The sequence below is a fragment of the Myxocyprinus asiaticus genome, chromosome 15, assembly GCF_019703515.2.
Source record: "Myxocyprinus asiaticus isolate MX2 ecotype Aquarium Trade chromosome 15, UBuf_Myxa_2, whole genome shotgun sequence".
NCBI classification, from domain to species: Eukaryota; Metazoa; Chordata; class Actinopteri; order Cypriniformes; family Catostomidae; genus Myxocyprinus; species Myxocyprinus asiaticus.
Window position 1 is genome coordinate 19,009,571 of NC_059358.1, and position 26,295 is coordinate 19,035,865.

The 26,295-nt window shown below is 39.1% G+C and overlaps 1 protein-coding gene across 3 annotated transcripts in view; it reads left to right on the forward strand.

The window, feature by feature from the left end:
* LOC127452815 (maestro heat-like repeat-containing protein family member 1) overlaps nucleotides 1-13,915 on the forward strand; it is a 54,504-nt gene extending 40,589 nt beyond the window's left edge. For 2 of the 3 annotated variants that reach the window (XM_051718562.1, XM_051718563.1), the window contains 18 exons: nucleotides 168-306; nucleotides 545-640; nucleotides 723-827; nucleotides 1,980-2,115; nucleotides 2,965-3,077; nucleotides 3,227-3,379; nucleotides 3,721-3,875; nucleotides 4,069-4,234; nucleotides 4,426-4,631; nucleotides 5,683-5,820; nucleotides 6,118-6,232; nucleotides 7,701-7,847; nucleotides 8,235-8,423; nucleotides 9,491-9,640; nucleotides 9,882-10,016; nucleotides 10,802-10,904; nucleotides 11,541-11,606; nucleotides 11,920-13,915. In XM_051718562.1, coding sequence (XP_051574522.1) covers nucleotides 168-306; nucleotides 545-640; nucleotides 723-827; nucleotides 1,980-2,115; nucleotides 2,965-3,077; nucleotides 3,227-3,379; nucleotides 3,721-3,875; nucleotides 4,069-4,234; nucleotides 4,426-4,631; nucleotides 5,683-5,820; nucleotides 6,118-6,232; nucleotides 7,701-7,847; nucleotides 8,235-8,423; nucleotides 9,491-9,640; nucleotides 9,882-10,016; nucleotides 10,802-10,904; nucleotides 11,541-11,606; nucleotides 11,920-11,996 — 2,389 coding nt within the window. In that variant the 3' untranslated portion in view covers nucleotides 11,997-13,915. The remainder of the gene's footprint in view (nucleotides 1-167; nucleotides 307-544; nucleotides 641-722; nucleotides 828-1,979; nucleotides 2,116-2,964; nucleotides 3,078-3,226; nucleotides 3,380-3,720; nucleotides 3,876-4,068; nucleotides 4,235-4,425; nucleotides 4,632-5,682; nucleotides 5,821-6,117; nucleotides 6,233-7,700; nucleotides 7,848-8,234; nucleotides 8,424-9,490; nucleotides 9,641-9,881; nucleotides 10,017-10,801; nucleotides 10,905-11,540; nucleotides 11,607-11,919) is intronic. The other variant, XM_051718564.1, reaches the window with a different exon arrangement.
* The last annotated feature ends 12,380 nt before the right edge of the window (nucleotides 13,916-26,295 follow it).

Sequence of the window (26,295 nt, forward strand, 5' to 3'; positions counted from 1 at the left end):
AAAATTTTACACATCTTATGACTGCATTTCACTGTAACACACTTTTAAGCATTTTTCCTTCCGAATAAATTGCATTTATATACTGTATTATAACACCGTATCGGTTAAACTGGTAAATTCGTAGATTTCACAAAACGAAAGTTTAATAACTTGACTCAAGCCTACAGAAACTTAGATCCCCCTTTAACAGAAAACGAGAGTTTTGACTTATTAAAAACATGTTTGAATGGAGTTTATGGGCTTCCAACAGCAGACACACCAGACAAAGGTAAAGATGAAGAAGCCCTGGATCCCCAGCAGAGAGAGGTATGAAGAAAATATACACACCCCCTGCAAATTTTTCAACTTCATTACAATAGGCTTTATATAACATTTGACATAATTTTTTGATGAGAATAGAGAGAAAATCCATGTTTAGGATCTTAAACATCCTTCAGTGAAAAGGCATTAAATTGTGCAAGTAATATGCATTATGTACCGGTACTGTTTTGTTTTTTATTTTTTATTTTTTTTCCTTCTTACCACCATGCCCCCCCCCCCCCAGGCCTTATATTCTGAAACCTTTAACGCTCTTCATGAATTGCTGAGAAATGTGTTAGCCAGAGATTTGAGTCCTGATGGTCTTCAATCTGTGTTCAAGGTAAATAAGTTGTAAATGTTACTTGCAACTTCGTAGTCCCTTTTTCTGAACCACGTTTATTTAGTCCTTTGAATTTTCACAGCATATAGAGAGCTGGTTGAGCTCAGGGCAAGAGCATGAGCGGGAGAGAGCAGTGAAGACCACGGCAGAGTTACTGCAGTTTTATTTGGACAATCTCAGTGTGAAGGTAAGGAACTTCAATGTCAAGGGCAGTGTTTTAATTTGAACTAAGATAGATTTGAGAAGATACATTGCTTTGTTTATTGGTTTGGTTTGGTTTGTTTTGTTTTATATTTGTTTGTTTTTATGGTTTTTGTTTGGTTTTGGTTTGCTTTTTGTTTTTTTATGGTTTCATTTTTGCTTTGCTATGTTTTATTTTTAATTTTCGTTTTTGTTTGTTTAGATTTGTTTAGTTTTTATTTTGTTTTTGTTTTTGTTGTTTTGCTTTGATTTTGTGTTTTGTATGTTTAGTTGAGATTTTTTTTAAATAATTTTTTTTATATACACAACATGACCAAATATATGTGAACACTAAAACAACACCCATATGTAGCCACACCCAAACCATAGGCATTGATAGTGAGTTGGGCCTTCCTTTGCTGCTATGTTTTTCTATAATGGCTTTCACTCTTAGGAACGCTTTCCACTATGTTGGAACATAGCTGTCAGCATTTGCTCCCATTAAGAAACAAGAGCATCTCTAAAGTCTAGCACTGATTTTGGTTGATGGAGCTTGGCTTGCATTCAGTGTTCCAATTCATCCCAGAGGTGTTCAGTTGGGTTCAGGTTTTTTGGCTTTGTGCAGGCCAGTCAAGTTTTTCCACACTAGAATCAGTAAACCATTTCTTTATGGACCTCACTTTTGTACACAGGGACAAAAAATTTTCTATTAAAAGTTTTTGTCTAAGACCATTGCATGGCTGTCTGCTTGATTTTATGTGCCTGTTTTTAATGGGTGAAATTGAAACAGCCAAACCCATTCATCAGAATGGTGTGTCCAAGTACTTATAGCCATGAGTGTATTAACCTAAAAAGATCTGGTAAAAACCTAAAAAGAGCTGGCAATACATAGTGGCGTAGACAAATCTTTCTCATCCTTTAATGTCCTCTGGGTATTTTATAACTGTGGAATGATACAAAACATTCACTTTAAGCACCTATTAGTTTTATTCTGACCAAGCTGAAACTTTAACAAGGGTGCATTATTTCTTTTTTTCCTCAAAATATTTTTGGTTTTCTCCTGGCACTGACTGATATGTGCATTGGTGAAAGAATTTACAGTAGGTCTCAGTGCTTTGTGACTCTCTCTGTCCCCCTCATTCTTTCTCTCTCTATCTAGAACTTGGTGACATTTCATAATCTGGGAGCTCTTTTGGGCCGTCTGGCCCCACGGTGCTCAGACCCGAACCCTGAGGTGCGCCGGGCAGCCATTGACTGCATCTATAGCCTAATGTACATTCAGCTGCGCTATGAAGGTACTGACCTGTTCAGTGCATAATCCCATTTATCTGGAAATTGGCAATGTATAATGAGACTTTACTGCAGACATTTGAAGAATTTAGAATGATAAAGGGATAGTTCACCCAAAAATGAAAATTCTCTCATAATTTTTTCACCCTCATGCCATCCCAGATGTGTTACTTTCTTCTGCAGAACACAAAAGAAGATTTCTTTGAAGAATATCTCAGCTCTGTATGTCCATACAATGCAAGTGAATGGTGGCCAGAACTCTGAATTTCCAAAAATCACATAAAGGCAACATAAGTATTCTAAAAGACTCCAGTGGTTAAATCTATGTCTTCGGAAGTGATATGATAGGTGTGGGTTAGAAACAGATCTATATTTAAGTCCTTTTTACTATAAATCTCCACTTTCACTTCCACATTCTTCTTTAGTTTTTTTGTTGTTGTTTTTATTGGTAATTCACATTCTTCATGTATATCGCTATCTACTGGTTGGGGCCGGTCAAAGGTGGAGATTTATAGTGAAAAAGGACTTAAATATTGATCTGTTTCTCACCTACACCTATCATATCACTTCTGAATAAATGGATTTAACCACTGGACTTTGTGATTTTTGGAGATTCAAAGTTCTGGTCACCATTCACTTGCATTGTATGGACCAACAGATCGGAGATATTCTTCTAAAAAATTTAATTCTGTGATTTTTTGGGTGAACTATTAGTGTTTTCGCCCCTGAAATATTTAGAAATGCATTTTGCTTCTCATACCATCTCTATGCCTATGCCTCACTGTCTAAATTCCGTATTATGTTCCCTTTTTTCTTGTTTTTTTTGTTTGTTTTTTTGTTTGTTTTTAAAACAGGCTTTTCGCTGGACTATAAGGACGATTCAGTCGAGAATCTCTTAGATGTTCGTGAGAAACTAAACAATCCTGACCATTCAGTCTTGTACAAAACCTGCTCTGAGCTGACCAAGGTAAACTGTCTTAATGTACTGTTCTCCTAATCGATGCTTCTAAAGCTATGAGGAGCCTAAAAAGATCACTTCTTTTCCTATCAAGATTGCTGTACTGAACTGACTCACTCTCGTTCTCTTTCCCTCTCTTCCCCCATCTCATGTTTTAGGTCATTAGTAAGCGTCTGCCCCAGCAGCAGTTGAGCACGCTGTTGTTTATGTTGTTTGATGGTTTGGTGGACTCACAGTCCAACTGCTCCAGAGCTTCCAGTGTGATCCTCAACACTCTGCTGAAGAACAGAGGTTCTGGCCTGCAGGATCTGGTACATTACACACACACACACACACACAAAAAAGATTTCTATTTCTAAACTTAACCCTCACACAAACCTTTCTGCATTTTTACATAATCATTAAGACTTTCTTTAATTAAGATTATTTAGTTTGTTTCTTAAGCCTTTTACCTCATGGGGATCCTTGTCTCCACAATGGAGGTGAGGTTTTACTGGTTTTACTGTCCTTTTATTGTATCATTGTTGTCTTGCTTATTTTTTATTTATTTTTTTTCTCCCCTTTTTCTCCCCAATTCAAATTATGTGCTATTAAGACATTTTTTACTTCTCATCTCAACTGTGTGTGTGTGTTTTGTGTTGTTCTTTATCAGGTACCAGAGATGTTGGAGGTGCTACACTGTCGGCTACAGGTAATTGGTGAAGAGCAGGTGAAGATGGCCATCTGTCAGTCCATCCTCATCCTCGCCACACAGCATCTGCAGACCGTCATCAACACACTTGTCGCCTACCCACTGCCTTACGACAGGTGATTACTCTGTGTATGTGTATGTGTATGTGTATGTGTATGTGTGTGTGTGTGTGTGTGTGTGTGTGTGTGTGTGTGTTAATGTGCATGGCATTCATTATCTGTCATGAGCTTCATGATGGTCAAGCATAATAATGGCATGATTGAGTGTTTGTTACAATGATATCCATACATGTGTGTGTGATTTCTCCAGCTGGAGCTGTGAAATGTGGATGGCTCTGGGAGCAGACAGCACTTTGGCCCTTCAAATCATGGAGTTGATTATCGAGAAGCTCAATGTTATGGTTCCCTATGCGGATAAGAAGGAGTCCATGCTGAGGCCTGGTTTGACCAAAGTCGCCACCAGTCACCCATTGGCTGTGAGTGTTAGAATAGCTGTCAACGTAATTGATGTTTACATTACACAAGGTTAAAATTCAGCTATATAGAGTATAGCTATATGCAAAAAAAAACAAACAAAAAAAAAAGCCCAGTGACTGTTGCATATGTATCAGCTTTTACCAATATAATCATGTCTTTTCTAAATATATGTGCATTTATGTGTTTATAGATGACATGTGCCCTGCGTGAGATGATGCTGAACGGTCAGTCAGCTGACGCCGTGGCTGCTGTGTTTCCAAAGCTCTTCAGTGCTCTGCTGGTGCGTTTGGGCTCCAGTGTGGGAGTTCAGCTGCCAAAAGATCTCAACAGCAACAGCATCATTTCAGACCGCAAAACAACCAACAAAAACTCTGTGGCCAACTTTGATGTGTGTGGGTAAGTGCCATAAATATGGAATGTGCTGTCATGCTCATTCCAAGTTTAGACAAAAATGTGGTGTTGTATTTTTAAACATTATCTTTTGTAAAAGATTAATTTTGTGTAAATTATTTATGCATCAAGACAAAACCAGTGGAAGCTGAAACCAGCCTTAGAAATCAAGATCGACTATATAGAAGCATTTTGAAAAATATCATGTTTTTTTGGTTGTTAGAGACTTTAGCTCAGTTCCAAAGCCTAGTAAGTTGCCCTCCTTGACAACATTTTTAGACATTATAGGTACTCCTAATGCAAAGGCTGTTCCAGACAGTGGGCAGCAATTGTATGCTGCCTTAGAAGATATCTCATTTAGGCCAAAATCGGTGTTGTATCAATTCATCAATTCAATCATTATTGCATTTTATTTGTGTACATAGTAATCTGTGATTATCAAGGTACAAGTAGATTACAAAGTCAACATTGTATTTTATTCAGTACTGCATAATCAGTAACACTTTACAATTAGGTTGTATTTGTTAACATTAGTTAATGCACTATGAACTAACATGAACTAATAATGAACAATTGTATTTTTATTAACACATTAACAAAGATTAATAAATGATGTAACAAATATATTGTTCATTGTTTGTTCTTGATACCTAATGCATTAACTAATGTTACCGAATGGAACCTTATCGTAAAGTTTTACCTCATAATCAATATAAAATAATTCCATCTAATTAAAATATACTTTCACCCAATATTTGTGTGTTATGTATTTTTATTCTTATTAGTATTAAGTCTTTAGCTTAGCAACATGCTAATGTCAACCTCTGTAGTAATGAACTCTGATGTTATTCAAGTCTCTCATGTGGTTCTAATAAGAGCACTGTTTGTGTGGTACAAATTTGTGTGTTAACAGAGTTGCTGCCAGTGTTTCAAATCAATCACTTTTGGATGCTGAATTCAAAGGTTACTGCACATGCAGACGGAAGACAGCAAGGCAGCTCAAGTTTTGGAAGAGCACTAATGAGACATCTGTGTTTCTCTTCTTTGTGTTGTTCAGGGTGGCCGTGGAGGCCCTGCGGATCCTGCTGGCTCGAGCTCAGCTTGACGCTGTGGTGAAACCATTAGATCAGGAGGGAGCTTGGGACAAGATGAAGGACCCACAGCAGCACACGACAGGAGTCTCTATGCTCTCCAGGTACAGACACCTGTTGTCTCCTCTCTCTCATATGAAAAATCTGCTCAGACTGTTCATTGTTTGCAAACCAAACTTTTATCATTAACGTTGTATTCATGTTTATGATGGGGCAAGATAATAAAATTATCTTCAACCAAAAAACGACTTGATAAAGACCCCATGAATTTGCTTGACAAGCACTGTTTTTTTTTTTTTCCTCTGTTGATCTATTTTTTATTGAGACAGGAAGTTTGGGCTGGAATAATCGAGGGGCTAAAGTGCAGGTTTTGAAGGTGCTTTTTCTTCTCTTTGTATCAGAGCTATGGCCAAGCATGCTGGTCCAAGACTCCCTGCCATTGTGGAGAGTCTCTGCCCTTCTCTCAGTAATATTTATGAGTGCCAGAGGATCACAGTCACAGCGTTTTTCTCTGAGGTGAGAAGAGTTTCTTGCTACTCAAAACAGGCTATTAAACATGAGTCACATAGTGGTCTGTCAGTTGTGCTGTAGAATAAATGTGATTTGAAGTATAGAAATAATGTGAATATTAAAGCGATAGTTCACCCAAAGATTTTTATTCTCTCATCATTTACTCACCCTCATGATATACCTGGTGTGTATGACTATTTCTTTACCAGAACACATTTGAAGAAAATTAGAAAAATATCTTAGCTCAGTAAGTCCTTAAAATGCAAGTGGATGGTGATCTGACTTTTGAAGCTCCAAAAATCATAGACAGTCAGCATAAACATATGACTCCAGCTAATGTCTTCTAAAGCGGCACGATCGCTTTTGGTGAGAAAAAGATCAATATTTAAGTGCTTTTATTAACATCCTTCTGGTCAGCAGTGGTATGCGCGTGACGTGATCACATTGGCATTTGAAACATGTGAGAACTGATGCACCTGTGATATACATGGAAGAGCAGCGCTGTTTACAAGTGAGAAGGAGAAACACTGTACAGAAGCTTTGTTGATATTGGTTTAGATCTGTATTTATCTGTTTCTTTACTCACAATGGTGCATATGTGTGCTTATCCTGGATGTGTCAACCAAGAGGAGAATGTGAGATTAACACGACAACGCGATTATGTCACACAAGAGACCACATGATCTCCACCCTCTCCTGAAGCTTACCGGAAGCGTTGGATTATAGTTAAAAAGTACTTAAATATAGATTTTTTTTTTCCCACACCAAAAGCGATCGTATTGTTTTGAAGACATTAATTTAACTTCTCGAGTCGTATGAATGATGTTTAAGCTGACTGTCTGTTCTTTTTGGAGCTTCAAAAGTCGAATCACCATTCACTTGAATTTTAAGGACCTACTGAGCTGAGATATCTTTGTTTTTCTTCAAATGTGTTCTGGTGAAGACAGAAAGTCATACACACCTAGGATATCGTGAGGGTGAGTAAATAATGAGAGAATTTTCATTTTTGGGTGAACTATCCCTTTAAGAGGGTATGTCAGTTCAGCATTCTAAAACAGCTAATGGTAGCTTATGCTTTTGCAAAGCCACAGATTATTCACTGGTTTTGCTGTAGTAAAGTTTTTTTTTTTTTTTTAAATATGTGTTTAGAAGAAATTACTTTGCCTTTTCATTTCTATTCATTTTTACCTCTGTTTGCAGTTTATTTTCCTCTCTCTCTCTGTACTGCGAATTAGCATACAGAGAATTATCATTGGTACTGTTGAAAATGGACACCTTACAATTCATAGACATGTAATTAATAAATTACGTTAATAAATAAATGTTTTGAGGTATCATTAGACATGAGATAAACCATGGCACAAACGTGTTGAACCCACAGGCTCATTTTTATTTTTAATGGGAACAATTTTATTCCTAGTTTAATGTCTTCTAATAGCTGTTATAAATGTCAAGATTTCTTTATTGCTTTAAGCTGCTGAACCACCATGTGGTGACTGAACTGATGATTCTGGACATGTTAATGAACAACATGATGGAGAGAATAACTGACTCCTGCGGCAATGTCCGCATGCTGGCGGTCCGAGGCCTGGGGAACATCGCTGTGGGCTCACCTGAGAAGGTACAGACTCTCTGCTTTACATCTATAAACAAATACACCTTGGATAAAGAGTCCAGCTAATTGTTTTTGGGCAGTGTTTCTTGGCAACGATGTGAGACTTGTTTATGCGACAATCGGTATGGAAGTTGTCTGATGCAAAAACAGTTTTCACCAATTATTGAGATGTTACCTAGCAAATGCTGCCTGAAAAATCTACCCTGTTGTTTGCCTATAAGAGAGAGAACTTTCTACACTTCTACACTGTTCTATTATTATACTTAGCATTTTTATGTTTTCTCTCTACAGTCAAGTGAAGTCGTACGTCGTTACCTACATAAGAAGTCTGTTAAGTATGTTATAATATGCAGTTATACAGTGATCTCCCTGCTTTTGTTTGTTCTTGATCAGGTGAATAAGTATGCAAAGGAGCTTTTAGCAGCCATGAGTTCAGGTATGGAGGAGAAGGATGACCCGGGAAAACACATCACATTGGAGGCCATGTCAGGCATGTCCAAGATACTGCTTTATCTGGACCAAAAGAACGTCCACCTGCTTGTGGTTTACATCTTCATGAAGATTAAACCCTTTCTGGAGAATGTGAGTGTGTAGAGCGAAAGTGCATCATTTTAATATCCCATATAATGTGGCAATAGTCGTATTTATTCTACAATCTAAGGCAGGGCAGCATGAGAGTGTATATACAGTGCAACAGTAGAAATGTGTCAACCGGTAGAGAATTTTTTATACTGTTTAAACCGTGGTAGATTATATTTATGTGGCTGTTAATGGGCTTAGCCAATCAGAATTTAGAGTTGTTTCTTGCACTTATGTCAGACTTACAATCTATTTGTTATAAGTAATCATATCTTTTGGTTTGCATCCATCAAGTTCCAAATAAAAAGAAAAAATAATCAGTTGAGAGCACCTTTAATTGCAAATTATTTAATTCATTGGATTATCCAAAAATAGACATTGCCACATGTTTATTTAATACATTATATCCAATTAACCATATTTAAATTTTTAATCTTTTGTTGAATTTCCTGTAAAAATAACTATTTTGTGGGAGCCTGGGTAGCTCAGCGAGTAAAGATGCTGACTACCACCCCTGGAGTCACGAGTTCGAATCCAGAGTGTGCTGGCCCGGTTGCTAGGGAGGGTAGTCTCACATGGGGTAACCTCCTCGTGGTCGCTATAATGTGGTTCTGGCTCTCGGTGGGGCACGTGGTGAGTTGTGTGTGGATGCCGCAGAGAATAGCGTGAAGCCTCCACACACGCTATGTCTTCATGGTAAAGCGCTCAACGGTCTCGGAAGCGGAGGCAACTGAGATTCATCTTCCGCCACCCAGATTGAGGCGAGTCACTACAAGGACCTAGAGTGCATTGGGAATTGGGTGTTCCAAATTGGGGAGAAAAGGGGAGGAAATATTTTTTTTTACTATTTTGTGATATATATACCATTACTATGATGTAAAATTACCCATACCATGAAACTATATTTTGGTCCTACCAGACACTCCTACCATCTTAAAAATGATCTCACAATTCACAGTTCATTTGTATATTATTTTTGGTGAAATTTGACAAAGTACAAGCCTCTTAGTTTGGGTGTGGAGGTTTTGTTTTAAGCATTTGATCATAGATCATTTGTCATATTCAATCAGGAGAATGATGACATCCGATGTGCTTCCATCATGCTCATGGGACACCTGTCAAAGTTTGGCTCAGGTGAGCCCGTCTTTAAGGACCAGATCCACAATGTTTTGGTCAGCTTGCTATTGCACCTCAGTGATCCCAACCCTCAAGTTGTCAAGGTCAGTGTTTAGTCTGTGCACGCTCCTGCACAGATTGCTTTTGTTGTAATGGCTGTAAATATTAAAAATAGTGTACCAGAATTGTATTGCAATTAAAAAATTTTTTTTTTTTACATGTGTTACATGTTCCTATCAAATTAAGTGCAATATGAGACATTTACTTTTGAATTCCAAAAGCAAGTTGTCTGTTTCTGTTTGCATGCTTGCATGTGTGTGTGTGTGCGCCTCTTTGTTCCCCTAGGCATGCAAGTATGCCATGCGGGTGTGTGCTCCAGTTGTAGGTTCGGCACAGATCTCTGCTATGTTCCAGAACCATCTTCATGAGGAGAAGGGTCTGCATTATGGAGAGTTCATTAATGACCTCACCAAATACATAGTACGGCAAGATCCAAAACTTTATTATAAGAACATGGATTGAATACTACATAGGACATTCTGTTTATCTGATACAACTCAGCATGCTTATGAATTGATATATTCCCTTTTATAATGGTTATTATAATAATAACTCTGCTAAGCCAAATGTGAATAGTTAATTCTCTTCTGTTGTATACTCATCAGTATCTTTAGCAATTATAGTTGGCTTGACAAAGTTATTCTACAAAGTTGGTTTAGGGTTTTTTCAAAATCCCTAAACCGAGACCAAGATTTCTAACACTAACTCCTCCTAGAGCTTTCAAACTACATCCACCAAACAGACTGTTCTGGAATAGTATGCTTTGTCTTTTCTAACTGATCAGACTTGTGGTTTTCACACAGTGAAGGATCAAAAATGGTACAAATCCCATAAACTTACATTGATGGAATGTTCAAATGGGCCAACGGAATGCTCGTTAATTCAAACCAACTGTAAAACGTTCAAATTCAAACAAACTTAATCTTCTTTAAGTTGTCTACTTCTGTCCATCCATCCATCCATCTGATGGTTTATCTATGTGACAGTCTGTCGGAAATTCTATCGAGCTTTCAGACAAGGCTTTGCCAAGCCAACATCAACGTTTGTCTTGACACAGACACTTTACCTATCTAGTTTATGAAACTGTAATCTTATGCAAACTCCAAAAATTTACAGTAAAATACTGTAATGCCATGGCCCATTTGTTAATGAAAGCATCTCTAGTTAAAGGAAATAAAATAGTGTTATGTGTATTTTACCCAAAGATCCAGGATTTCCCAGGCATGCTGAACTTCTACCACATCACAGTCATTCAGTTCTTCAAGAGTAACTGGGCTGAGATCAGAGCCGGTGCTGCCATGTTCATAGGTACCATTTTTTTAGTTTAATATTGCATTTTATGCTTATTTGAAAAACATATTGTTTTCAGGCTTCTATTGCTTGGTCCAAACCTGAGTTCGATTCAACCCCCCTCTCCCTGCACCAGCTGGTCTCTATTCACATTGTTCTTTTGGATCCAATGGTGCATTTACATGAGTTCCATTGCGAGTATTAGTAACAGCTGTTTACCATTGTAACTAGGTAACTAACCCAAGAAGAACACAATTTAATTATGTTTTTGTCCCTTTTGATTTACCACCAAAACTTACACACATACTTTAGTTTTTCTGCCGTTGATGCATTGCAAGAGATGTGAAGAATGTGAGCTGCTGTACAAAGGCAATTTATTTGGAAACAAGCAGCTATGAAAAATGCATTATACCATATTAAGTATGGTGCATGCAAAGATGCTAATTGTATGTCATCAATAGCGGTTCACTTCCGCAGTTTTACGGGAAAACCCCTTTCATACCAACCAACCAAATCCTGTTGTAAAAGCAGCCTAAATGTGCCATAGAATGGTTACTCTTGCTTACACTCTTTTGAAACACAAACACATTTTTTAGAATTAAATTAAATTGCCACAATGCTCCTAACATGCCTTTTGTATATGTGTATTTGTAGGGTTTCTGCTTGGGAACCTTCCTGATGAGCATTTCTCCCATATAAATATGGGGTCAGTGACCAAGGGTGGGTTCTGCAGTCCTTTAGTAATATCTCTAGTGTGATATCTCAGGAAGGACAGCACATTCTTGTTATTGTGATAAATTTGTTGTTTTGTAGAATACAATATTGCACTCTCAAACTCTATTGTTTTGTTTGTGTATTTTAATGGTGATTTTGTATTGCAAAATACATTGGAATATGCACTGCCGATGAAGTAGTCCTTTTATTTTCTATTTTATCACAAAATCCCCCTTTTTATTTGTTCAGCAAAATGATTAGTTTCCTTCATATTTCTTTCTCTCTTTGTCTCGATCTCTCTTTTCCAACTCTCCTTCAGGTCTGGTAATGTTGCTACAGGATCCAAATCCACTTGTGCGAGTGAAAGCCGCTGAAGCCATGGGTCATTTTCACTGATGTAATCTCCACTCTACAACCATCAATCTAGTCTTTTAGTTTTGTTGCTTTAAATAAGGAGAAAGCCTTGAATTGTTGCTCTTTAATGGGCCTATAAAGGTTTTTATTATAGACCAAAGACTGTACACTAGTTCTGTAAGAAAATAGAAGAATTAAACAGTTATGATGTGTCATGTTACAGCACTTTTACTGTAAGTACTGTCAGATATGTGGTGTGTGATTCCTTCTGTGGTTCTTGTCACCAGCAATGGGTTTGTAATGTATGGTATAGGTACGGTAGGTACCTGGCAACCCTTTAAACATTAGACTTACAAAAGAAATACACAAGTTTGCTTGGCCATTCCTAAAGTGTGCTAAATGAATATCAACACAAAGTCGTTAAAGTATTTAGGATAAATTAGTATATTTATAGCAAAATAAAAACTGCTAGGTTTTCCTGGTAATAAAATTACAGTACATAATACTGCTCAGTTAGAGTAGATTTTGAGTCTTTCGTTTTTAATTCTATCAAAGTGTATCAAGCAAACGGTTGAGTCCCACTGACCACCATAAACTTTAAGCAATAAATTACCCTAATAGGGCCGTGCATTAGTGTAAGCTGCTGAGCCACTAACTGCGACTGAAATAGTTTATCCCTGTTGTCCACAATCAAAATTGACATTTAAATAAGCATTTTTTATTTTTTTTTTTTTTGCTGATTATATGTCATTCACTACAGTGACAGAACTGTGCTTCCTTCTGGTTCAAGGTAAAACAATGGAGAGAAACAGTGCCAAAACATGGATTTGTATTGGACAAATCATTGTAGATTTGATATTAAAAAATGTATTATGTATTTCATACTCCTTTTGTGATCCATCTGTGTAGCTGAATCACCAGTCTTGTTCTGTTTTGTAATTTACAGTTTGTTTGCAAATTAATTAGTAAAGTACGAAGCATTTCAGGATAAGTGCACTGTTTTAGAGTTTCGTATGAAGATTGAATGTATTAAACTTCTCAGAATATTGATAGTTTGTTTTTTGTTTTTTGTTTTTTAAAGTATTTGTCTTAATGAATTGGACAAAATGTTTGAGAAGTTTGGTATGCTAAGAAGTTTGGTACATGGGACACCTGATATGTCCTGTATGAAGATACCACATATTATTATTCATTACAGTAGCTATAGTGGATTGTCTGGTACAGTTTTACAATGTAAGTGGCCTAATAATGTCTTTTTTTTTTCAGTTAATTAATATTTTAGTGAACTTGGCGTAAACAAATTAGGAAACAAACCCTCTGTAAAGTGCATTGTTGTGATTCTCAACCTCACAAGAACCACACATGCTTTATTCCAGTCAGTGTAGGATACAATCTTAGGTCATGAAAAATATCAAGTTATATAAATTATATAGTCTCAGTGTGTGTAGATGATCTCTTATGTGCAAACAGTTTCAGATTGTGTACTTATTACCACTAAAGCTCTAGATATACTGAAAGAGACAAAAATTAAAACTCCTGAATGCTCTGGGTGTTGAAAATAGCACAAGTCAATCAAATTAAAGCACTTGCTATGGACACAGACCATTAATCTAAATACTTTATCCAGAGATTAGCAATTAAAGACAGTTATTTTATTTGATCAGGAATCCTGTGCTGAAATGACATTGGAATTTATTCCTGACTAAGTGTCAGAGTGACTGAAAGGTTGTGTTTGAGCAAGAAAATTTGTCACTGGAAGTTTCACAGGTCAGCAGGATAATCATCTTGTCAGGTGTGCTGTTGTTTGCATCTTCCCATGAATTTGTTAATTTGTTTTATATGTATTTTTTTTTTCAATTTAGACAACTGTTTTGTATCATGTAATAGAGCTCATCTCTGGATGATGTAGATAAGAATATGTATGTCTGAATCATTAAAGTTATTATACATGACAACTGAAACTGTTTTGTTGATTTAACTAGAAAGGGTGCAACAGAAAAGCCTCAAAAACAAAATTCAGCCTTGAGACGCACTACATCATGGGTTATTATAACAGAAATCATACATTTGTGCTTCCTGTGCAATCTCACACCCTGCTGGACTTCTGACCACAATAAGATGATTACAACATCCTTTTTGCAGAATTTTTGCTAAGGAAATGAGCTTTATTTTGGTAATATTTTCTTCAGGAAAAATTGCTCTAAAGTTTTCTTCCCCTTTCCTCTCCAGAGCTTACAAGAAATCAGTCAGTGCACTTTAATACTCAAAGTTGCTATTAAAAATGCATTTTCCCATCTGTTCCTGACCCTATCAAAACAGACCTGCAACCCATTTTTGTTTTGCGACATACCAGAACAACTGGCCTATTGCTGCATATTTTAGAAAGACTATAACTTGTATGAAAATGACTTCTTTCAGCTGTATTGAATCAGTAATTATGAACTTTACATAGGCTAGTTCTGTAATTAAAATTGGACAATTAATGCTAAAAGTATCATCTTTAAGCATCTATTGCAACATTCCAATAAGATTCAATTCAAGCACACCTGACTGTAATTATTCACACAGCTGAACACTGTGAGATCACCTTTAGTCTTGTGTTACTCTCGGTACTGCTGTAGATGTCAGGACTGCATAATAAGTTCCATAGTTCTCAACCCATTCAATCCAAGCCAGCAGCCACTCAGGTCTCCTTCCATGCATATCAACACTGCTGTCTCTTCTCGTCCCCGGCGTGTCTTGTTGAGACCTATAACAGCCCTGGGAGTATATGGAGATTTGAGTCATTTTCAATCTCAGTTGACCCTCTTTACATAATGACATTGAGGGTAATGGAATCACTGAAAAGATGCTGCTGGGAGATTTTATGTGAAGTTTGTGACTTAAAATATGCAGAGTGTATAGGCAGAAAGTGAAGGGAAGACTGTGATTTATGCTAAGAATTTATCAGTTTGACGTTTGTTTGTCATGGAAATTAGATTTTTAGTGAGATTAGATACTGCATATTTACGATGTATTATATAAAATATGAAGTCTGTCTGTTTTCAGCTGTGTGATGGATGCACCCTCACATGGGCTAAAGCACTGGTTTTCAACCTGTGGGACGCCAGCACCTGTCAAGGGGGTGCGCGAGGTTAGGTATTTTGATTCATCCCAGTGAATCGTGTCTTTTGAATCCGTTCACAAAAAGATTAGTTTAGTCAACATTTCTGTATATCTTTCATGCCGGTAGGTGGCGACAAATGAGCGTCTTCATGTGTTATGAGTGAATCACTGAATCAATTGATTCAAAAAATTCATTAAAAAACAGATTCGTTCACGATCGAAACACGCTGGAGCCACAAAATTGAACGAAGGAAATATGACGAAATAATGAACCACATCCACACGTTCGGAGGTGCTTGCAAATAAAGCTAAAGTTTAAAACGTGTGAAACAAAGACAAACCAAACACAAGACGTTCAAATATAGGCCGGCTGACTTCTTCCGCAAAGAGTCTGGATTCATAAACCAACATCTAACAATGAGCAAAAACCACAGTGCGAAAAAAACGTTCCCTTACGACTCAGTACACTCGACATTGCGTAGCAACGCATATGGGGAATACCTGCTTATTCGACCTAGTTGAAACCTCTCTACAATAACGCCTATATTCTAATATTGGCTATGGTGTTTGAGCCCCTCCTGCTTTGGCACAAATCTGTCTAATATAAAAACAGGTGCACAAACACCATTTCCTCAGAATTTCTTCCTTCAAGACAGCGATCATCTCTTGCCTAGAGGCCCTCTACCTTCGCCGTAGATATACATGAGTCAGTGGGCAGAATCTTCACGGGAAGACTTTCTGCTCCCCTACAGTGCTCCGGAGAACATCACACCGCCTCGTCGATTGACGCTTCGCTGGTGAACGGGCCTCAGCAACCTGATTCTCCGCAGCACTTTGGCAGGGTTTGTGTATCCTTAAAAAGTAATTGTATATTGTGTATTGTATATTATGTGATATAAATATGTGTATATATTTATATATCTAAAAGAGTCACTTACGTGTTCGCGTCTTTTTATAGAGGTCTTTCCGTAAGTGTTCCTTGTGAGAGAGGCACATCCCAACATCAGATCAGCATGAGAGCTGCGTTTAATGTCTGGGAGTCTCATGGAGACAGACTGTCCTCACTGTGAGGGCATGAGTCTCAAGATGCTTCGCTCGCGAATCATCCACCCGATACCCGAGGATTCACACGAGGAGGAATGGCGGGGATGCAAGTTCGAGCAGGATGACTCTGAGGTGGACCTCGTGGCGGCACACACCCCGTGAGCCCCTAAATCTCTCAAAAGCGCATGTTTTCCAATATGCTATGTGTGTGACAAGCTCCGACCTTCTGAAAGAGCGGGCGGCCTCATCTTGTGCAGTGGTTCTGACACTGGGAATGATAATGACAAAATCATGTCTCTCGCTGCATCAGGCTAGTGACCATTGGATGATGCTGCCGCCCCTCCACCCACCGAGGGAGAGGAACGTGCATGCACCACTGACAGGGAGATGCTTTGCATCCTTACAAGGGTGGTCGAAGAGCTTCACCTTGAGTGGTCTCCCCCAGAGGAACCTGAACATTCTCGCCTCGATGAATGCTTCCTGCAGTCCGGACGACGTCAAATGGCACTGTCCCACAAATCTGCCCCATTCTTCCCTGAAGTTCATAACAAGCTATCTCAGTCCTGGCACCCTTCTCGGTGCACTCTCGGCGTGACGCCATCTTCTTTAATATGGCTCATGGGGAAGAAAAGTTATGCCCAATTACCCACTGTGGAGGAGGCGGTAGCAGCACACCTCTGCCCAGCGAGTAACAGGGTGTGGAAATCACGCCCCATAGATCCTTCCAAACCGTGTCAACAAACGTCCACACTGTCGGAAAAGGCTCACTCAGAGGCAGGACAAGCTGGATCAGCACTCCATGCAATGGCGGTGCTCCAGGTGTTTCAAGCCAAGCTCCTCAGGCAAATGGACGAGCACGGCTTCGATCCAGAAACATTCAAAGAGCTCCGCACCGATATAGACTTAGTGCGCAGGCCATCGGCAAGTCCATGGGCAACCTGGCAGTTCTGGATTGACATATATGGCTGATCCTCACAGAAATGAGTGATACGGAAAAAGCCACTCTTTTGGATGCTCCAGTGTCTCCAGCCGGCCTCTTTGGTGGCTCTGTAAATAAGTTTGCTGAGCATTATGTCACAACTCTGCAGCAGTCACAGGCTATGAGACACTTTATGCCCAAATGGAGTATATCACAGTCAGTTTGCTCTTGCTCTGTTTCGAGCCAGCGCCCGACTAAAAGTCCCATACCTGCTGCCTCACCAGCACCTGCGTATCAGGCACAACCCTTTGAAGCGGAAAGCAGAGCCCATGGTTCCCTCCGGGTCTGCTCCAAAAAAGGCACGATTGGAGACACAAAACACTGTTCCAAATCTCCCCACTACTGGATGTCGGGAAAGGAATATTGTTGTTCACAATATTGTTCAAAATGTTGTTTCTGTGTCTTGCACTCAAATAAATACAATAAAAAATGCAATAAGTGCAAAAAAGAATACAGCACTCATTGCAAATGCGCAAGATGCTCACACATTCTCAAAAAAGAGCCATTTTCCTCTTCAAAGCACACACATTATGCGCAACTGCTTCCCTATAGTGAGCGTTGCATCATATCATACAGTGAGCAAACCAAATTGCCATCTGTCCCATTAAGGGGACGCGTGGCGAGCCCTAACGGATATTTCAGAATGGGTGCAAAAAACGATCGAACATGGTTATACGACCCAATTTGCATGCCAGCCACCCCGTTTCAATGGCGTTCTGTCTTCCACAGTTTCACCCGAAGACGTACCAGTGTTACGAGCCGAAATACACAATCTCATTGTGAAAAACGCAATAGAGATTGTGCCAAATTGTCAAGCAAAAAAGGGTTTTACAGCCATTATTTTCTTGTTCCAAATAATGATGGCGGACTTCAGCTAGTCCTGGATCTGAGACATTTAAATCACGCATTCCTAAAGCACCCATTCAAAATGATTACTCAGAAACCGATCTTATCGCACGTATGCCCACACGATTGGTTTGCATCGATAGATCTGAAAGATGCATACTTTCATATCCAAATTTTACGACATCACAGGATATTTTTGAGATTCGCGTTTGATGGAATAGCATATCAATTCAAAGTCTCTGGCTCCTCGCACATTCACAAAGTGCATCGATGCAGTTCTCACCCCTCTGAGACTGAGTGGCATACGCATCTTGAACTACCTTGACTGTTACTGGCACAATCAGAGGCTCTGTTATGCCAGTACAGAGACTTACTGCTTCAGCATCTAAACAGTTTGGGCCTCAATGTGAACTGGGTGAAGAGCACACTCTCCCCCAGCCAACAAATCTCCCTTTTGGGAGTCCGCCTTGACTCCACGAGTGGGTGTGTGCACCTCATGAGCGAGCGCGTTCAGACCATTCTACAGTATCTGTCTCAGTTCAAACTAGGGAAAACACTTCCACTGAAACTGTTTCGGAAAGCATTGGGATTTATGGTGGAGGCATCTGCTGTCATTCCATTAGGTCTCTTACACATGAGACCTCTGCAGTGCTGGCTGAAGCGCTGTGTGCCACAACATGCTTGGCACCAAGGGTGCATGCACATCTCTATATCCCGCTGCTGTATAGCTGCTTTAGCACCATGGACAGTTCTTGGCATTTTACCAGCGAGGTGTTGCACTGGGGCAAGATGTCAGGTGGAAAGTGGTGACCACGGATGCTTCCAACACAGGTTGGGGGGCGGTGTGTGATTGATGCCCGACTTTCGGCACCTGGACAGGGGCGAAGAAAGCGTGGCACATCAACCACCTAGAGCTATCGGCTGTATTTCTAGCCTTAAAGGTTTTTCAGTCAGAAATAGCGAGCTGTCATGTCCTGGTTTGCTCAGACAATATGACAGTTGTGGCATATATAAACCGTCAAGGTGGAATTCATTCACTGTCACTGTTGAGACTGATGCGTTGCTGCCTCCTATGGAGCGAGCATCATCTCCTCTTCCTGACAGCGACATATGTCCCAGGCCGCCTGACCTACTGTCATGCCAAGGGGTGATACCGGGTCAAATGGAGACTTCATACTCAAACTGTATTGAGGATTTGGGAAATATTCTGTAAAGCAGAAATCGATCTATTTGCCTCAGTGGAGAATACCCACTGTACCCTCTGGTACACAAAGTCCCAAGCCCCGCTGGGAGCAGACACAGTGGCACACAAATGGCCGGCGAAATGCAAATATGCATTTCCCCCGGTATGCCTGATTCACTCTGTCATATGCAAAGTCCAAGAGGACAAGGAAACTGTTCTATTAGTTGTGCCGAAATGGCCCAACCAACCATGGTTTCCAGAAACGATGGAAATGCTGTACAGCTCGCCTTGGGAAATACCGCTGAGGAGGGATCTCCTTTTTCAAGCACAAGGCACAATCTGGCATCCACAGCCCCAGCTGTGGAACCTGCATGTGTGGTCCCTGAACGGGGCACACAGAACTGACACGTTCAGTTATGAACACCATTTTACAGGCCAGAGCACCAGCCACAAGACGCCTCTACGTGCTAAAATGGAAGGTGTTCACTGATTGGTGTCTCTTACATGGGAAAGACCCAGTAAACTGCCCCATATATGAAATTCTAATATTTCTTCAAGAAAGATTAAATGCAGGACTCACCCCGTCAAAGCTCAAAGTGTATGTGACAACTATTTCTGCACATCACGCACATGAAGCAGGCGCCTCTATAGGCAAGCGTGATTTAATCATAAAGTTCCTTAAGGGAGCAAGATGATTGAACCCACCTCGGCTGGCAATAGTCCCAACTTGGGACGTAACTTTAGTCCTAAAAGCTCTCGCAGGACCCCCCTTCGAGCATTTGGACTCTGTTGATTTGCACATGCTCTCCATTAAGACAGCACTACTGCTGGCTCTGTCCTCAGTAAAATGGGTAGGTGACCTGCATACACTATCAGTCGACAATTCATGTCTGAAGTTTGGCCACGGTCATTCAAGAGCCACTGTCAAACCCAGGAAAGGTTATGTACCCAAGGTCCTAACCCCGCCCTTCAAAGCACAGGTGGTTCCCCTTCAGGCCTTCTTCCCTACTCCATTTAATTCAGATGAGGGACAATCATTGCATTTGTTATGCCCTGCACGGGCACTACATGCATACGTTGAGGGTACTTGCCAGTTCAGACTGTCTAATCAGCTCTTTATATCCTATGGAGTATGCACAAAAGGAATGTCCATCTCCAAGCAAAGGCTCTCTCACTGGATTGTTGATGCAATTGCCCTGGCTTATGAGTCGCAGGGTAAGACTTGCCCAATTGATGTTAAAGCACACTCAACTAGAGGCATGGCCTCCTCATGGGCATGAACGAATGGTGTGTCCTTACAAAACATGTTTTGCAGCAGGATGGTCCTCTCAAAACACATTGCAAGGTTTTACAACCTAGACATAACGTTTCTTTCTTCACAAGTCCCTCTATTTAGAGCACTTGCTATTCATTGGCCAAATATATATACTTATGCCCCTCCCTTTAAGTACGGGCTCCCCATCATTTACACAACCGCCTGAATGAAGGCCGTTATAATTTACCATAAAGTCACAAGCACTTTCATTATAAATAAACTACCTTCCCAACTGGGTTCATAAGTAGTTAATTCATACTATGACTATAGGTTGTTATGAGTGCTCCCCTCCTGGCCAACATGAGGATCACTCACTGCGGTATACTCATGTCGGTTGCCGTCCCACGAGACTGCGGCATCATGTTCCTCTCTGGGAAGTTATATCGTGTAATGCGGCGTGAAGGGATTCTGTTCCCCATAAACATTGCTATGCAATGTCGAGTGTACTGAGTCGTAAGGGAAAGTATGTAACCTTGGTTCCCTGAGACGAAGGGAACGAGACTTTGCGAACGCTAGCCACACTACAAGACTCAGAGTTCTTGAGGCATGAGTGATGCGCTCTTGTTCTCAGTCAAAGATTCTGAGGAAATTGTGTTTGTGCACCTGTTTTTATAGCAGACAGTTTCACACCAAAACAGGCGGGGCTCAAACACCATAGCCAATTTTAGAATATTGGCGTTATTGCAGAGAGGTTTCAACTAGGTCGTATAAGAAGGTATTTCCCCATATGCGTTGCTACGCAATGTCTCGTTCCCTTCGTCTTAGCGAACCGAGGCTACGTACGTAACCGAGACGTTTTCCATACTCGCCCACATTTCAAAATATGTACTACTACATGTTTTTTTCACAGTTTAGAATGATTTACGACTACTTATGAGTGGTGTTGAAAGAAGGATTTGCACAATGCTTTACAAGCTCAACCGTCACACTGAATACGCACGGTAAGATAAGGTCTTTATATTTTATGTTTTGGTACACGTATAGCGTGCCTTATTTCCATTAGTTAAAGGGTGTGTCAAGTAGTATGTTAGCAATGGTTTGGGTTATTCACATAAACATTTGTTAGCTTCAAACGGTTTAGAGGGCATAAAACTGAAGTTGGCAAGTAATCTATTTTGTTATACATTGTAAAATATACACTTCTAGAAACCTCCATTAAAATATGCATTTTTACAGGAACTGTCACTCATTGTGACATTGTGATCTGTTCTGTGACTTATACAGTATTTTGTACAGTGTACAAAATATAGACAAGGGGTTTTCAAACTTTAGATGCTAAGGACCTCAAAACATGATGGTCCCTTTGTAAAGGACCCCTTCTTGAACAATAAAGGCAAAAGGGCTAAAGGGCTAAAGGCACACCTTAAGGAAAATGTGCTTTTTTTCTGGTCACAAAACTGTGTGTGTATATCTTGAATGCACTGTAAATGCACCGTTGCTTTGGATAAAAGTGGGCCAAAATGTATAAATGTAATACCATACTATTCTTTGAAGTGCCTTGTGATGTAAATGTACATGCGAATAGCAGATCACATGAATATGGTAAATGTTCATCCATTTTAAGTATCAAAGTATGAGAGCATTACCATTTGATACCATCACTGTACCATACTGTCACAATACTTGAAGGTCTCCGAGCATCCTACTGTGCATCTTTCACTTCCAGGTTTAACCACAAGAGAGCGCAACAATGTATGTTTAAAGAAGCCCCATGACATTTACGGCATTAAAAGCTGACTAACAATATAAATGACCAGACTAAGTGAATGAGATTGCTCATCCAACAATAATTCTACTGGACCAAAAGGTCAAAGCTACCTTGATTAGATTCTGATTTTCAAAATCACATTACCTTTGCAAGCAAATAGAAAGGCCTTTTAATTATAAATGAAGGTGTTTGAAAGATTAGCGGTAGGACTACATGAGATTGTGACTGTGGACACGTGGTGTGTACCTGAGGGTAATTTTCTCTGTTGGATGCACTGGCCGTCCTTCTCCCTAATGAAGCTCATCTTGCCTTTCGGCTCACGTCTATTGACTCTCCACATCCTCTGCTTTCTATAGCTGCAAGATTAGGCTTCATTTGTTTGCAGTTTGATAATGGTTTCATTGTGCACATCCCTTTAATGCACTCATTTAAAATGGGCAGGAAATGCAAAATTGGCAAAGGTTTGTGTGTATGTGTGTGTGAGACTTACGGAGGTGGAGCAGATCAGATATATTAACACGTTTGAACTTCAGAAGGGTTCTAGCTAGACAGAGCACAAGAGAAATTATGGTCCTAAGATGCAATTAATCAAACTACTTTAAAAGGGATAGTTCACCAAAAAAACAAAACAAAAAACAAACAAACATTTTCATCATTCATTCACTGTCATGTTGTTCCAGACCAAACCTGTATGACTTTATTTCTTAAGTGGAACACACAAAGAGATACATTAGTCTCAGACACCATACACTTTCATTGCATCTGATTTCCATGCAACGAAAGAAATGGTGACAGAGGCTGTGTCTGCCTAACATCTCCTTTTATGTTCCACGGAAGACAGAAAGTCATATAGGACTGAAAAAACAAACGCAGAACTCAGGTGCGACACACTGAACTAAAATGACGCAATGCAATGGCCAAAGACGTGATGCATGTGTATAAACCAAAAATGTAAAAATAGGACAGATGGAATGCGAGACCTTGTTTTGTGTGAACGGCCCATAAGTGTCCTCAAACTTCCCTGTCAAAATGACAAATATTCAGGTTGAAAAGAGTAAGGTGGGGAATAGTTCTCTCCTGATATTAATTCAGCTCCTTTCATCGTGATAGCAATTTTTATGACAGGGCCTTCTACATTAAAAACAAGCTGAAACATCAGAAAACTTCTCAAGGCTTCATTTAAATCTGCCAGAGCAACTAAGTTCTGATGTTCAACTGAAATAATCAGCACACGCTGTACTGTATCCCTGCAGTTTACCTACGGAACTGACCTTTACACAGCAGGATGTGTGTAATATTTGTTATAATATAAATTATATATGGATCAGAGCTCTTGAATGTCTTATTCTGGTTTTATAAATAGTAATCTTCTGATAACTCTGGAGGAGAATATGCTGTTTATTTATACTACTGACTTTATTTTCATATGACTCTATTTTCATAAACATTTTCCACATGTTGTTGTCTGTCTGTATTATTTTACAGAACTCAGATTTGTTATTCTGTATTTCTGCACATGATGCCATACACTTCAAAGGGAAAGTTTCTATCTCTTTAGTTCACACTTTCTATCCATCCTTCTCGCTTTCTCTGTTCCTAACCCTCTCTCTAAAATTACGCTCATTCATTCCCCCGTGTCAGTACAGGAGGATGAGACAGAGAGTGCGTATCTGCAGTTGACCTGGCTCTCAGAGAACATATGGATCTAATCTAAGACTCGATTGCTTGGCTCACATGTGATAGTGCCCATCAATTCATACCCTGTGGTGCAATGGTAGAAAATTCTTCCAGAGTTCTGAGGGTTTTTATATTTCAGTGTGGCTGATTGTGGACCAGACCAGGGCGAAATAGATTGTGGCCTTTTGTGGATGTTAAAACTTTTTCTGTATGCATTTTTGCATTAGCTGTTATATGAATTTTGCCCTGATGGGGTAAAAATAAAAAGCAATAATAATAAGATGATGATGATCAGAAGAAGAATCTTTATTGTTCATTCGTGTGGAAATTTGTCTTCCCAAGATGATGATGATGAAAATTTTAAGTGATTTGTTAATATTTGGGTGATTCTCACAAAACCTGTTTAGAAAACATTTTGGCCACATTTTACATAAAATTTAATTATTTTTTGCATAAAGAAAACAAAAGACCATTAAAGGGATAGTTCACCCAAAAATGAAAATTCTCTCATGATTTACTCATGGCATCACAGATATGTATGATTTTCTTCTGCAGAACACAAATTATGATTTTTAAAAGAATATTTCAGGTCTGTAGTTCCTCACAATGCAAGTGCATGGGTGCCAAAATTTTGAAGCTCCAAATTCCACATAAAGGCAGCATAAAAGTAATCCATATGACTCCAGTGGTTAATTCCATGTGTTCAGACATGATATGATAGGTGTGGGTGAGAAACAGATCAATATTTAAGTCATTTTTATCATAAATTCTCCTCTCTACCCAGTAGGGGGCGATATGCTTTAAGACTGTGAATCACCAAAACACAATTAGAAGAATGGGAAAGTGAACTGAAGTGGAGATTGACTGAGCAGGGAGGAGAATTTATAGGGGAAAAAAGGACTTAAATATTGATCTTTTTCTCACCCACACCTATCATATCGGTTCATAAGACATTGATTTAACCACTGGAGTCATCTGGATTACTTTTATTTTGCCCTTATATGGATTTTGGAGCTTCAAAATTTTGGCACCCATTCACTTGCATTGTGAGGAACTACTGAGCTAAGAAATTCTTCTAAAAATCTTTGTTTGTGTTCAGCAGATGAAATAAAGTCATACACATCTAGGAAGGCATGAGGGTGAGTAAATGATGAGAGAATTTTCATTTTTGGGTGAACGTTTGAGTCCTATAAGATTTGTTACACTGTGACATTATTTTCAGGACACTTCCAAAAAGCAGGGTAAAAAGTTCTTGTTACCTCAACGCGCCTGGACATTTTCCTTTTTATTTTATTTTATTCCCATTGCTTTCAATGATGATTCTCATAACCATAATCCTTATAACAATAATTTTTTTAACAATTAAAATCAGCGAAAATTAAAGTCAGTACCTAGGGAGTACTGCTATGAAGTCTTATTACTTCACAATTTAAATGCACTGTATATATTGTTTCACATTGCGGTAATGAGTATGATGACCATCTTTTTTCTCTTTGCGCTAATGAGAACTATGAGGTAAAATGTGTGTAACTGTCATGAAAATAATGTCACAATGTAAAAAAATCTTAATGGCTAAAATATGCTTCATTTTCTATATGCAAATATCTTATCTCCTATTGTGTCTTGATTTTGGAGTAAAATAGGATCAGGACATTTTCTTGACATGTTTTGTAATTTTGTTAGAATGTGCGACATAACCCATAGAAAGTAAATTTGGTGCTTTAATTTTTTTGACTGGATTTTAATGGCTTGATCTAGCGATGTTGCATTTTAATACATCTCATTGATCTGTACTGGGCATTATATGGTTAATAATGTTCACTTTTAAATGAGGAATCACTGCTATTAATAGAGTCTTAATTAACCAGAAGTCATCCACTTCCTTTAACTAATTTAATAAAACCATTTGATCCATTTTATCAGAAGGACTCTTAAATTGTTTTCAGTGGTTGAAGAGGACAAACGTCCTTCAGGGAGAGCAGAGAATTATTTTGTCAAGAGGACATTCAGAGAATTACTCTGCCTCTCCAAATTAAATGTCTGGTTTAGCCACTCAGAATCCATTTAAAGTGTCGTTTCGTTAGAGGACAAACTACCTTTGCGTGTTAATAACTGTCAATTAATGAATTCAACTCTCAGATGGTTAAACTCATCACAGTTCCACAACGTTGTCTAATATTAATGCTAATGATGTCCAGATCTTCTGAGGGCAAACTTCAAACATGTTGAAATTACTCATAATGATTTAGAAATGAGTGTCTGAGGAGAGGACAGCCAGTTTGGAGACTTCTATGATGAAGAGGTGATAATTGCATGCTGCTGTTATGTCAGCATGTCTGACTCCTTTTAACACTGACCCAGGATCACAAAGAGCAGTTAGCCTCTCTTTGGGTTGGCAAGTCAAACAAAAGGTAATTTGGAGAGACAGAGAAAGAGGTTAGAGTGTAAATTCAGCCAAAAATGAAAATTATCTCATCATTTACT